This window comes from Marmota flaviventris, chromosome 9 (assembly GCF_047511675.1).
Source record: "Marmota flaviventris isolate mMarFla1 chromosome 9, mMarFla1.hap1, whole genome shotgun sequence".
Lineage (NCBI taxonomy): Eukaryota > Metazoa > Chordata > Mammalia > Rodentia > Sciuridae > Marmota > Marmota flaviventris.
This window is the reverse complement of record NC_092506.1, coordinates 56677296-56691485: the sequence shown is the minus strand read 5'-3', so window position 1 is coordinate 56691485 and position 14190 is coordinate 56677296. Positions and strand designations below refer to the sequence as shown.

The window sequence follows — 14190 nt, the reverse complement described above, 5'->3', positions numbered from 1 at the left end:
AGAGTTGCAGCTAAGCATACTGTAAGACACTGCACATTCCCTCTCAACAAAGAGTTTAATGACTCTAAATGTTAATATTGCTTAGTTGAGATATCTTGGGAGTCTTTAACTCATTAGGCACATTATCACCACTTGATGGTGGTGAAGTGCCTTCAAATTTCATGTATCTTCAACCACAAGTCAGATGATTGAAATGGGTATCAAGGCAGGAATGTATTGGGATAAACTTTGTAGATTTAACTTGGTGGATAGAAGGGAAGAATCTGTACTTGCACCCATGGCTGTCTCTCAATTCCATAGGATGATGAAACTTTAACTTTTCCAGGAATAATTACAACCTGGAGCACAAAGGACCATGGCACCCTCCTTCTTTTTGTTCAGTATGTTTTCTCCATTTCACTCTAAGGAATGAATTTCCAAGACCTAGGATTCTTTCCTTGACCCCTAATGTAAGGAAAATTAAAAGAGACACAGAGACAAGATGCAGAGGCAGGAAAGATGGCAGAATGGCAAGATGGCCAAGATACCAGCTTTATTTATATCAATATGTTACATTAGGTCACTGGTATCAGTAGTACATTATTCCTCATTGTGTCATTAGGCAGGTTACAGAGTTAGCAACATTATGCAGCTTATTCCTCAGTTACATAATATGGTTACAGTGTGCAATGTTAGGAGCTTTGTGTAGCTCTCAAGAAAGTCCATTGTTTAAAGTTAACTGTTATGTGGGCAGGTTCAGGCTCAGCAGAGCTTGTTGAAACAGGAGTTGTGTGCCTGAAATCAAGTTTGAGGCTGATAAGACTCTAACACAGAGCCTCCTCATACAGGGCATTGCTACAGCAGGTAGGCATTCTGTGTTTTTGTAGAGGTTTTCCTAGCAGCCACACATTCTGTGTTTTTGCACAGATCCTTCCTAGTCACTAAGCATGCTACAGTCATGAACCATCAGCGACCTCAATCCCAAACACAGAACCCTTACACCCCCAACCAACTACCAATTTGAAGGCCAAATGGAAAAATATCTATTCTTCTCCTTGTTAGTTTTCCTCTTTTTTTAAAAAAAAATTATCAGTTTTCTATTTTCTAATTATTACTGACTAATGAGTTGCTCATCTAGCAAGTGTCTCATGCTTCTCTCTGCTCTTCGCTTTTGTGCCTGCTAGTCTATTCTGAAAGGCCTTCATCCTCTCTGCTGCTCTCTTCATACTGGTTTTGGGAACAGAATATTATGTAGCCCTTATTTTCTTTTTTTCAGTTTCTTTCTTATTCACAAACCCATTGTTCAAATCCATCTGCACTCAGCAATCTGTACCAAGGCCTTGAATGATGCCAGTTTTGTTTTTCCAGAAGCAGATGTTGAAACAGCATGAAAGATATTTCTTAGTGGTAAACACTTACAAAAGAAGGGGGAGTAATAGGACTTGGCAGTGGGAAAAATTGAAATGTGGTGCAGGCCTCAGGATGCTTCCAGGACAAGGCAGAAACTCTGAGGTGAGTGGAGCCCATCAGAGCATCCTCTGTCAGGCCAACATGGCAGGGCCTCGGTGTCTCACTCAATCATAGATGCAAGTTGCTCAGGAGAGCCTGACCCCAGGGGAAAGGCTCTCTTCAATTGAGGCAAATGTGACAACTGATGAGTGGCTGCTTCCTTTATTCCCCTCATGTGGGCAGCAAACACTTCCTAGAAGAAGGATCTGAGTGGTGCACTTATGTTCCCCCACAGTGGAGATAATGGAAATTACAGGGTAAAGTAACAGATATACCTGATAGTTTTCTTGGTTCAAAGGAGAAGAACCAAAGATATTTAACAATTAGGACTGTCGTTTCTAGGAGAACATGATCAGGTTCACATTTTTTCCCAATTTATGTAAATCCCTTGCATTGCATTAAAAATAATGACAGTGGAGGTAATTGGCTATTGTCAAAAGAACCTTATAATGCTCTTAGTCAGCCTTTCTTCCTTCTGTTCCTCATACATTTTTTCTTTATAATTTTTATTATATTTTTTAATATTCTATTTAGATAAAATAAAATATAGAGAATACCGTCAGACAAGCATATTTATAAACATTACTTGGTTCAAAATATGAAAGTTGGACCTGCATCTTCAGGAAGTTGCAATTGAGCCTTGAGTGGAGACCTTACTGCACTTCATTGCAGTATTAATAATGGCACAATGACTTCTATTAACATGATGTTGTTCCCTGGTACTACAACCAGCTAACACAGGAACATATACCAAGAGCCAGGCACACGTATTATTTCCAAGTCATCTTCACACCTTTATGAGATAGCAGAATTTTATAGAAGAAGCACATGAAGCAGACACATGCTGACTTATCCCAGGTCAGATAGCTAGCAAAGTGATGGGGTCTTTATTTACATACACATCTAAGCAGTCTTGATGCTAAGTTCCTGCTCTTAACTACAGTAGCAAGCTAGCATTCCCTAATAGTCAACACTTGACTTAAATCCACTAATTCCCTTCTTCATCTTGAATCCCACCTCTTCTTGTTTCCTCTCTCCATTATTCATTTTTTTACTAGAATAACTTCTAAAACAAATTGTGTGCATGTAAATTTATTTCTCAGGAATGAGAAACCTAAGATTTATCTAAGGCATGGGGAACCTGAGATCTATTTCACACTGACAAAAAACATTACAAAATTGACTTGGTTGCCTTTGGTTAATTTGTGTTTGGAATACATATAGCTATTAATAAAGTACTGAAGAACTTTGATATTCTGAACTGCATTTTGAGTTATTAAGTATTAATTAGACATTTTAAAGACTATATTATCAAGTGTGACTTCCCAAGGAGGCCATGTTGAATACTATTGTTAATGAACTTCCAGTGAGACTTCTTTATCTATTGGTGTGCTTCTAGTAAAATTTTATTCAAAAGCAAAGGAAAAGGAAACCTGGGATAGACAGCATGACATAATAACTGACACTTACAGTGTACTTACTCCATGTGTAGCATTGTCATCCATGCCTTTTAAGTAGCCATTCATTTATTAATGAGAATCCTATCATTGCAGTGTTAGGATGCCTGAAGACACAGGGGCTAAATTACAAGTCCACGTTCACACAGATACCAATACTACAATGATAGCACTATTGGTTTTCATCACAAACATATGATATAGTATAATACAAAACAATATAATGTAATTTAATACTCTTTATTGCCCTCTAAACTCATATACAACAATAATAAAGGTTTGAATAGCTTGTTTAGAATTTATTGAAAGTTGGAATTGAGAGAATAACCATTCTCTCAATGTAAGAATAAAGGTAAGAATAAAATGACAATTATGCATTTCACAAGTCTATCTGCAGTGTTCCAATGAAAGCACCTCCAAATTTAAACGGGTCAATTTTTAGACATACCACATTCTGTAGATGTTATTGGGTTCATATTATCTGTCTCTAAGAAAAAGAGATCTCCTGAAAAAATCTTGAAGCAGTTTTCCATCATATTTTATGTAAATCATTTTTTATTCAGTTTATTTTTAATTTTTATTGACAGATAATAAATGTACATAATATGGGGTACAATTTGATGCTTTTATACATGCATAGATTGAGGAATAAGCAAATTAGGCAAATTAACATATCCATAACTTTATGTACTTATGTATTTTTGGGGGGGTTATGACACTTAAAATTCACTGTTTGCAATTTTGTATTGTATAATTCATTAAGCATGATTATTTTAATTCTACTTTATTTTAAGTTTACATTTAGAGAATATAAAAGACAGACTGAGAAAAGAGCACTACAAACACTTATGCAACTCATACTTGGATTAAAATTGAAAGCTTGGACTTGCTGCTTATAAGTGAGCAGACTATAAACACAACCACATTTCAGTAAGATAGCAATAATAATGATGATAATAATTAGCATAATTACTAGTCACCTGTTTTTATAGATCAGCAGAATTTTTCTTCTTCTTTAACTGAAACTTTCCCTTTTGACCAAACTTTCCCATTCTCCCCAACCCTGTCCTCAGTCTCTGGTAACCTGCATTCTACTCTCTATTTCTATGAGTTCTCATTTGTGGAGTCCACATATAAGTGAATAACTTACATCCTGTCATGAATTTCCATACTCTCCTAGGTCCATTACCATCCTTGCTCCATTTCTATTGGCCTTGTGATTCCTTTACCACGCTACTTGGCGCCTTTGCCTTAATGACTGGAACATCTGAAATCTGCTCATGTGGTGACCCCCTATTCCTTTTTCTCTGCTCCTCACCTCAGCGACTGAGGCTCATTCTGCTACCCATGAGAACCCTACCCATACTAACCTTGCACCTATTTTCAACTCTAATTTTGTGACCTTCAATCAGACCCAGTGCTCTACATCTTGATGTTCTCATCCCCACTGACTCCTCTCCCCTGCTCCACTGTTCCTGAGGTCTCTTCCCTAATGAGACTCAAAATACTAACACTATTATCTCTCCCATTTCTGGCACCAACTTCATTATTTTCCCTAATTGTATCACAGAAAACACCATCTCTACATAGCCATCTTCTTTTATTCTAATTTACCTCTTCCCAATATTTTTGTCATCTCTCTAGTTTGGCCTTGGGATCTCATGTAAGAATCACACTGTTAACATACCTGAGGAATTTATTAGAGGCCTTTTTACTTTTGCAAAATATTTTTGGCTTTAAAATCAAAAGTAATATATGAGACTTATTAGTTGAAGGCTATATTGATTCATTCAATATAAAAAGCATTCAGCTAATGTCAATTGAACATTAAGCCTTTTCAAAGCTTGCAGTGATGAGTGTGACAGGCACCATGTTGTGCAGAGCTTCTGATCCCAATAATATATCAGGTTGATATCATTAAGAGATCCTCCCAACTCTCACCAAGACTATTTTAAAAAAAAAAATCATTCTGTTAAAGAACACCTATATCCTTCACAATTTCTTTTCAAGACTTCTGACGCCTTTAATCCCAGCAACCTGAGAGCCTGAGGCAGGAGGCTCACAGGTTGCATCTTAATGAAACTCCATCTCTGAAATTTAAAAAAATAAAAAGCTGTAGTTGAGTAATAATGTGCTTCCTGATATGTGTAATGCCAGGGTTTAATCCACAGTACTACAGCAAAAACAAACAGAAAACTTATGGAGATTCTAGTTGGTAGATCTGAAACTGATAATATATTTTAGTCCTATGGTGGACAAAGATGACGGAGTCAGCATCTCCCATTTCTGAAGATCTACATTGTTTAACTACTGTGGCTTTGGTTGTGTCTTTTCACTGTCCATGGATAGGTAGAGCCTGCATCAGTAAATGGAAACCAAAGGGTATCTTTATGTCTAAAATGAGGACATTTTCTTCTTGCAACAGCATTCTTTCAGATCATCAGCTTTGAGAACTGAGCATAAGGTATAGGTTTGTAGAAGGGTGATTCCCCTAGCACCCAAAAAGTATAAGGAAGCAAAAATATGTCTGTTTGGAGATAAGCACTCCTCTGCATTTTTTACATGAAATATATATTTATACAAGAAATATAAATTTTTATTAAAAAGTGAGAACCCAATTAAGATTAATTAATAATTATGAAATTTTTATAAAAAGTAGATATTTTTTCATTTTTTTTCTTTAGGGGATGGTGTTTATAATCATTAATGGCTTTATCTATTTTGCCCTTGTCCACAGATTTGATGGATAGGGTCCCATTTACATGGTTAGCATTAGACTTGTTTCAGGAGGTAATCTCAGGCAGATAACACCAGCTTTGAAGATCTAAACTTTGTGAATAACTCAACTTTTTGTAGCATGACAAAGAAGTTCCAAGAAACCAGAAAGAAGAGAATGTTGATTAAATGAAGCAATTATTTAACTTCTATTTCCTATGTTTGCCTGATAATGTTTCCTGACTTGATGAAGACTTTATCTTTGTCAAGTCTCTGGTTTGTTCTCTGCTAGAATAAAATATCCCTGTAAAATACTATACATGGGAATCATGAAATTTCCATGAATGCTTTTGTGTTTAAGGGTGAGTAAATTTTCTTCATGGATTGAATGAGTGAAAAAATTCATGGAGAAAGTTTATATGTAGTTGCTTGTCAAGACTTGTATATTGGTTCAACAGCTATGCAGTTACTGTAGAGAAATTTGTAGTATCATAAAATGACTTAAAATTTTCCATGTGAAGATGATTTTTTCTGAGGGTATTACATATTTTAAAAAATGTAGAGCAATATTTCAAAGTAGGAACTAGATATTTGGATTTTGTCATAAGCTCCTATTTTAGTAATTTCTTTCTAATCCAAATGGAATTGAGGCAGAGAGATATCAAGTACTTTTCCAGGAACTCTTAAATTCTTGAATTGATATTTAATCGCTTTTTAAACATTTCATTTCCAAAGTGGAATATGTAAAGCTCTAGTTGTAAGGAGGATATGTTTTGAGGTTGCTTGGTACTGTGACTTTGTACAGATGCTAAGATATTTATGTGGTCATTGAAGATTATTTTTTCAAGTCATTAAGCACTTCCTGCTTAGTGATTTTGCTCCATTCATAGGGGATTTGACCTTTATCTATAAATTTTAGCTGATATTTTTCTTCCAATTTTGTTCTGAAGTGAGAGATAAACCATTTCCAGTATGGCTGGGTGGATGAATCTGGGGTGATGCTCCAAGTGGCATAATCCCCTCCTGCCTCCCGATAGTTCTTAAATGGGATTTGCCTATCATCTCTCAAAACAAGCAAATCATAACTTGCTACTAAACTAGTACAACAATCAATGTCAAAGTGGTCTGTTCTATACCACTTGCCTCCACAGACAGCCCGAGGACGATGAAATGGAACACTGTGGTCTCCATCATGTTCAGGAATTGTGTTTGTACAAATTGCTTTACAGAAGGGACACTGTTTCCAACATCCACAGAGATGTTCAGAGAGGATTTTCTCAATTTCAGGAACCATTTCTTCTATAGGCATACTTGACAAGTTCTGTTCCACCTTCTTCATTGCAGGATCCAAACCTGCACTCATGGCTTCTTTGAGAAAATCCATATCTTTTATCTCTTGGTGTTCAATGTTTACCAAGTCTCTTCGTGGGAAAATCAAGTTGTTCCCCAAGTGATCACAGAACAAATCCAGCCACCCAGATGCAGTGCTGCTTCTGTCTTTAGCTACTGCTGTGGATTCATGAATGGCAGAGAGGATAGTATTCTTGATGTCATCAAGACTTGTTTTGAATAAAGTCTTTATTTTTTTATCTCTGCTGTCTGAACAGTACTTTTTGGTATAGTTCTCAATGTAACTCCTACAAAATGATTTTGGATTGTGAATGTATTGCCAATAATATTCAAAATTTTCTTCTTCTGCTAGAGAGATGAGAATGTGTTTCTCCAGGTTAGACCTGTTTCCATTGAATGCAGGGCAGGAGGCTCTAATCTCCCCAGCTATTCTAGGGACCATTTTCCCCTGGATGGTAGCAGAGACAGCAGGAGTGAGCTTTTGCCACAGAAAATCAACAAAACATGTGATGGAGGTTGCACCTTGGCAGGAGATCTTGAAACTCATGAAAAAATCATCTTTCTTCTGTTCTAGATATTTTACAGGATCATTTGCTCTTCTAAATGCTCTATGCATTTCCTTAAAATACTCTGTTGCTTTTTTAAATAAATATGAAGATAATTCAATTTTGTATTCGCTCGTAAATATATATCTATTCTTGGTGTGTTCAGATTTCACTTCCTCTTCTATTATTCTCAGGATTTGATGGAAGTCATTTTGATCATAATCATGTTGTTGATTCATAATACTATCAATACATTCATCAAATCTTGAAAAAATACGATCAGTAGTCATATCAATGAACACTTTATCACAGGCCTCTAAACTCTTTGTGAAAAATACATATTCCTTACACATCTTGACATGTTTTCCAAAATCTAGCTGAAAATTCTTTCCAGTATTTCTTTTTAGTTTTTCTACTATGTTTTTCTCTTTTCTGAAATGTTCCAAAAGGATGTGTTCAGCATCCACATCAATTTTAGGCTCTGTGGCTTGAGGGAGATTTGAGGACACTTCACAAACCCATTTTCCCCAAAGTTGACTGAATTTCTCATATAACTCTTCATCACTCAACTTTTTACCTTTTACTCTTAAAGCCAAGTTTTGGCTCTTCTTCAATAATTCATTTTCATATACAGTCTTCTTCTGTTCTAGTTGTTCTTGATTGTTTTTGAGATTAATAAGTTCATGGGCTTTTCTCTTGGTGTCTGAAATAAGTGACTCTTTAAGGATTAGTAGCTTATTTTCAAAATAGGCTTTCCATTGGACAAGTATCTCTCTCTCTGGGTCTTCAGTAAAATATTTTTCAAGTACTTGCTTGATGGTTTCATATTTCTCTGTAACTGGACACTCAATTATGCTTGATGTGAGTGTCTGAATTTTTCTATTTTGAATCTGATTGTGAAGCTGGTTCTGCAAGTCCAACATATGGCTCCTGAGCTCCCAGGTCCAGTGGTTATACATTGTTTCCAATTTGCTCATGGCCATGACCTCTCGGGTGTTTCTGAAACTGAAAATGAAGTTCTCATTTACCAGGGCTCTCCACAAATCTTGAACTCTGAATTTCACATCTGATATCTTCATGATGCTTCCCCTGGATTCCTGTTTGGCAGTTAAAAGAATTGTACTTTTCAGTTCCTGGACATTGTGGCTATAGCGAGGATTGGGAGGGGCCATGGGGGGATTGCCATCCCAAAGGTGAGCAAAGTAGTACACGTGAGTATTGACATCAAACTTGATGACATCACTGAAGTGAGTGACATCTGAGCACTCTTCTTGTTTAGCAGCTAGTGCTGCCATTTCATCTAGCCTCTGCTCTAACCGCCTTCGTCCTTCTGTAATTTGGTCTTTAGCTGTAACTTCTCCTACATTCTGATGGATGAATATGCACCTGGGGGAAATTTTCACTTGTTTCATCCTCAGAAAGGCTTGGACAGCTATCTGTAGGATATCTTGCATTTCTGATGGATTCTCCCCAAATATATTGATGAGAGTCAAGTTTGCAAGCCCAATGACAAAGGTGGCTAACTCGTTGTCCCAGTTCTGGGATTTGTTGCTTAGTTCTGGGGCCCGAAGTCCTTCTGTGTCTACAACCAGCACAAAGTCAAAGCCAAGTTCCTCTGTGGATGTCTCATCCACCTTTAGGAGCTGCATGTAGGCCCCCTTGGTACACCTGCCTGCACTTACACTGAACTGCAGCCCAAAAAGGGCATTTAGTAGGGTGGACTTCCCAGAGCTCTGCAGGCCAAGGACAGAGAGAACAAAGAGCCGTTTGTCTCCAAGTTTCTCAGAGAGCTTGTCAAAAACAGCTGCCACCCACTTTAGGGGCACATAGGAAGCATCTCCATCCATCAGCTCTATGGGGACACCAGATATCATCAGGTCTGCAGCAATTTGGGGAAGGAAGAGAAAAACTATATCATTTGTGGAGGAAGTTTCTTCCAGAGCTTCATAGATCTGGCCAACCTCTCTGAGAAACTGCTCAATTCCTAAGGTATAGTCACTAATCTTCTTTTGGCAGAGTTCCAAAGAGTTGCTGCTTTGGGAGCTTTGCTTTTCTGTTTTCACAATTGACCACAAATGAATTAGTTTTTCATGTAGGTTCTCCAAATGCTCTTCAGTCAACCTATCTAAAAACACACTCATCCATTGCAAGAAGTAGAGTGTGGTGTGAGTTTCTGAATAGCTGTAGAGAATTTGAAGCACAGAGAACATTACATCATTGAGAGGAAAAGCTCTTTGCACCTGTTGTTGCCGAATTATTTGTTTATGTGTCTCAAGCTCACTCTTGTGTTGTTCAATGCTTCGATTTCCCTTCTCTCTCAGATGATAAAGTTCTTTGTCCTTCCTACACCAAAGTTGCCACAGTTGTCCCTGAAGTGGTAGGAAGGTTTCCTTCACCTCAGACAACTCTGTTCCTCTTAAAAGAGCCATTATAATCTGTGCCATTTCTTTGCCCTCCTTACAATCTCTCTGATCTTCATCAATAAGAAATCCTTGCTCGCGAGCAATTTGAGAACAGTCCTCTAGGCTGAGAGCTGTGTCAGAGAGCTCTAGCAAACGTCTGATGGTAGTTGTAAGCTCCTCTATCAATTCTGCCTCATTTCTATTCCTCAGGCCAATTTTCACTCTTGTACCAGAACTACTGGGTTTGGATTTTTCTTTGTCATCTAGCAAGCAGATCAATGATCTTGATGACTGACATAGGTCACGGACAATTTTTTGGTTTTGTTTGTTGTCATCAGAAGCTGACATGAGGACCACAATGAGAGAAGAGACCTCCTTCAGGAAGGTGAGCTGCCTTTTATGTTCCTTTGCATCTCCATGAAGATTCATGAAGGTCACACAGTTGTCAAACCTGTCCTCCACTTCCCCTCCAGGCCAAAACCAGCAGATTTCTACCACACCTCCCATCAAGAGGCAGTCCTTGCTGCTTTCTCTGCAGTGTCGGTGGAAAAACACATCATGTTTGTGCTCACTGAGAAGACAGTTCATGATCTGAGATTTGGAAGCAGACAGGCCATTGCCAACCCTAATGAAGGACACAATGGGAGTGGAGACACAACACATCTGCTGACACTTATGACTGTTCTTCCCATGTGGTGATTTCTTTTCTTGCTGCCAACTTCTCCTAACTTTTCTGAGAGACCAGAGAGAGAATTCGATTTGAGAAGTGCAAGGATTTGGCACCAGGAGAGGCAGGGCAAATAGACAAGTAGAAAGTTTGGTCAAAATATATTGTCTGGCAAAATCATCTGCACAGTGAAAAATGGTCATCTGGATATCCATGGGGTGAATGTGGGGCCTTGACTCAGTAGTCAAAGGATCAGTGAGAGTATCACTGTCTTCAACAAAGTCTTCATATGGATCAAAACCCTCATATTCCTGATTGGAGGCACTTGGAGAAACCTTAGATTCTCTATTTCCATAGTCTTTAAAGACAAGGTATCTCAGTCCATAATCCAGCAACATTAGCTTCTGAAGGAAATAAAAGGGAAGTTCCTTTTCAGAATTGGGCTGGGTGTTGTATAGAGAAGTCTTGTAGATCAGATGAAATTTAGCTTTACTCATTTTTTTAGGGTAGTAATGTTGTAGGCCTAGACGCTGGAGTAAGTCTAGGAAGGCTTCATTTTCTATTACTTCATTTATGTTATATTCATTAATATCTGGTTCACAGGGCAATTTCTTTTCATGGAAAAGATTTAGTAACTCTCTTTCAACGTCATCCCTTTTCAAAGAAGAGATGGTGGCTTCATAATCTCCATCAATGAGTAATCTCAAGTTTCTTTCTAGGTTTTCCCAATCATGATCTTCCTCAAATTTAATGAGGACATGTACAACTTCTTTAGAAAATAATTGTCCCATGTGTTTTATTATAAATTCCTTGCGTTTTGTCTTCTCTTCTTCAGATAGAGCTCTTAATTCAGCTGTGGCTGTCAGACCTGTGAGCACCAGGAATGCATGGGCCCTATAGCTGGAAATACTTTTGAGCTGCTGGTATTCATTAAAGGCAGTTTGCATTTCATCCAGTAGGAAGTTTAACTCACCAGGTCCCAGGAGAGGCTTAAAAATATTGCTTCCCACCTGATATCCTGCACCAGCTGCAATGGAAAGTAGCAAGAGCTGTGTATCTGGCTGCTCTGTTGCTTTCAAGTGGCTCAAGAAGCTGTTGAGAGCCAAGCAGACCTCATATGTGGCCTTTCTTTGAGCTTCTTCTACTTTTTCTTGGACATTCACTTCCAATAATTCTTTGTGTGTTTTTGTTAAGTTTTTAATGAATTCAGAAAATTGGCAGATGTGGACTTGCTCTTGCTCTGAATCTGACTGTTTGATCCAGTGCATAATGGAGTGATTCTGGGGAAAATTTTCCACTTTGTAGATGTGAGGATCTAGAAGGCTGCACAACTGAATTTTAATATAATTTGTTTTACAATTGGTAGACATTTTGCAAAAATTGACGGTATTGACTAGAAAAGTCTGCAGATCCTTATCTGTGAGGCATAGGTTAATCCAAGTGTCATTTCCTTCTGTTTTTTGACTCAGTGTTTGCTTAAAATTTATCAACTTTTGAAGCTGTTCTTCAGGATCAGAGACTTCCCAGGACTTTGCAGTATCTAGGAAAACTCTAACCTCTTGCCTAACACTCAGTATCTCCTCTGCCTCTTGGATCTGGGAAACAAGGCCAGTCAGAGTAGTGTAGTTGTCTTTCAGACACTTAGCTACCTTACATGGATCCTTAAAATCACTTCTGTGGCTGAAGAGAATGATGTCCCAAATAGGCACCAGCTGGAATCCCCGGTCAACGACACACCAGGTTTGATTGCTGGCAACAAGGCCAGCTTTCCATTGAGCAAGGTCATCTGCTTCTGGTGGTCCACCTGTCTTGGACACAGATAATTGGAATTTGGTTTGGAGGTTTTGAAAAGTCTTGTTCTGAATAGCTGCTTTTGAATGTGAGTCTGACACATTCATACCTGCAGCAACATTCATTCCAAAACCTTGGTAGCCACCACTTATGTAAAAATCCAGGGCCTCTATTGCCTGCTGCTTTATATCAACTAGGTGATAATTTTGGAACCCCTTTGAGACAGCCTTCCACCAGTAGATTCCTCCCAGATGCAGAGGGCCTTGGTTAGCATGAGAGCCAAACCTGTGGAAGAATCTTTCACTCCACTGTTTCAGCACCTGGGATTCCTGAGGGTCTGTAGTCTGATCCAGAAGGTCTTCAAGGCATTTCAATTCCTGAAGAGCAGCATGGGACAACTGGAGCTGATCAATGGGGAAGTGGCAGGATGCCATGGGAGTGTATCTGAACTTGGTTGAGCAGAAATAAGAGCACTCAGAATTTGTTAGGTGGGTTTGCTTGGATTCTGAATGTTTGCCTTTATCCAGTTCAGTTTGTAAACTAAATCCCCAACCTCCACCCTTGGCTGAAGTAGTTAAACTGAAGCCTAAATTCTCCATAGACTGGGTGAACATGACTTCTGCTTGAGAAGATGTAAATTCTTCCGATTTCATCAATGTGCCCTGCTGAGGGCCAAGGAGTGAGAACTCCTTGGGGACACTGAGTAGCTCCTCTCTCCTCTGTATCAGGTCCATGTGGTGGCAGGTTTTGTATATTCCCTGCAGGGCCAGCCCTCCAGATGCCCATCTTACCAGATCTCTATCTGGGAGGTTTGGCCTGTGGGATGGCGTCTGCTCCATGGGACTGAATTCTTTCTTTATGATTTCCATGACTTCCCTGAGGGGCTTTGGAGGCTTCAGCCTGTTCTCTTCAGGGATCTCCATGGCTTGCCTCAGCTTTGCTTCCTTTCTCTTCACTGCCTCTTCCTGTCTCTGTCTCCCTTCTGACAGCAAGTTCCTCAGCTCTTTCACTGCTTGTTCTGCCTGCTTCTCCTTTTTCCTCTCCACTGGTGACTCCTGTAACTCTGCAAGACTATTTGAGTGGGACAGGTCAAGCAGCTTCTCCAGGGCCCTTTTCTCCCATGGATATTTTACCTCATATTTCAGCTTCTGGAGGTCTTTTTCTTTTAAATAACTTAATGACTGGGCACAGGTCACACCCAGGACTTCCTTCAGCTTGATCAACCAGTACTCAACTTCCAGTCCCACTTCTCTGAGCATCTCTGGAAGATCTTGCCTCCTTTTGCTTCTGAGGAGAGGCTCATCAGGGGTCTGCTTGCTTGTGTCCATGGCTGTGTGAAAAAAAAGACATTCAGTTAGTGTTGACTGGGTCCTGAGATTAGGAAGTGTGAGCCACGTGATGAAAAGCATGAATGTATTAGGAAAGCTACTCTCAAAGTTCTTCTCAACTCCTGCTTTACTTATATAAAGTACATTTTTATCAAAACTTTTTTGTGCGTATTCTAGACATAATTGAGTGTACTGTCAAGATAGACTTTTTAAAAAATATGCTATGGTGAATTGCAAGTTAATAGCATGCTTTGGGCACTTACTACACAATCTCAATTGCATAGAAAGTATGAGGCTGAGGCACGGAGTTTTCCAATATCCATGTGTTTCTAAGCTCAATGCTTATTTTTTCAAATAGTGCAATACCACCATTTGGTTATCTTTCTTCTATATTTTTCCTTTGAATTGCTTCATTCCTATCACTGTCAGTTTTTCTTAAATTATATA

At 38.7% G+C, this 14190-nt stretch overlaps 1 protein-coding gene across 1 annotated transcript; it reads right to left on the bottom strand.

The window, feature by feature from the left end:
• Positions 1-3166: 3166 nt before the first annotated feature.
• LOC114080606 (interferon-induced very large GTPase 1-like) lies at positions 3167-13745 on the bottom strand. Its single transcript, XM_027922177.2, has one exon. It carries the CDS (start codon positions 13741-13743, stop codon positions 6496-6498), a length of 7248 nt encoding a protein of 2415 aa, XP_027777978.2. The 5' UTR covers positions 13744-13745; the 3' UTR covers positions 3167-6495.
• Between the last annotated feature and the right edge of the window lie 445 nt (positions 13746-14190).

Bases quoted from the DNA above. Each gene is read 5' to 3' on its own strand.
- LOC114080606 (XM_027922177.2), bottom strand. From the start codon at position 13,743: ATGGACACAAGCAAGCAGACCCCTGATGAGCCTCTCCTCAGAAGCAAA.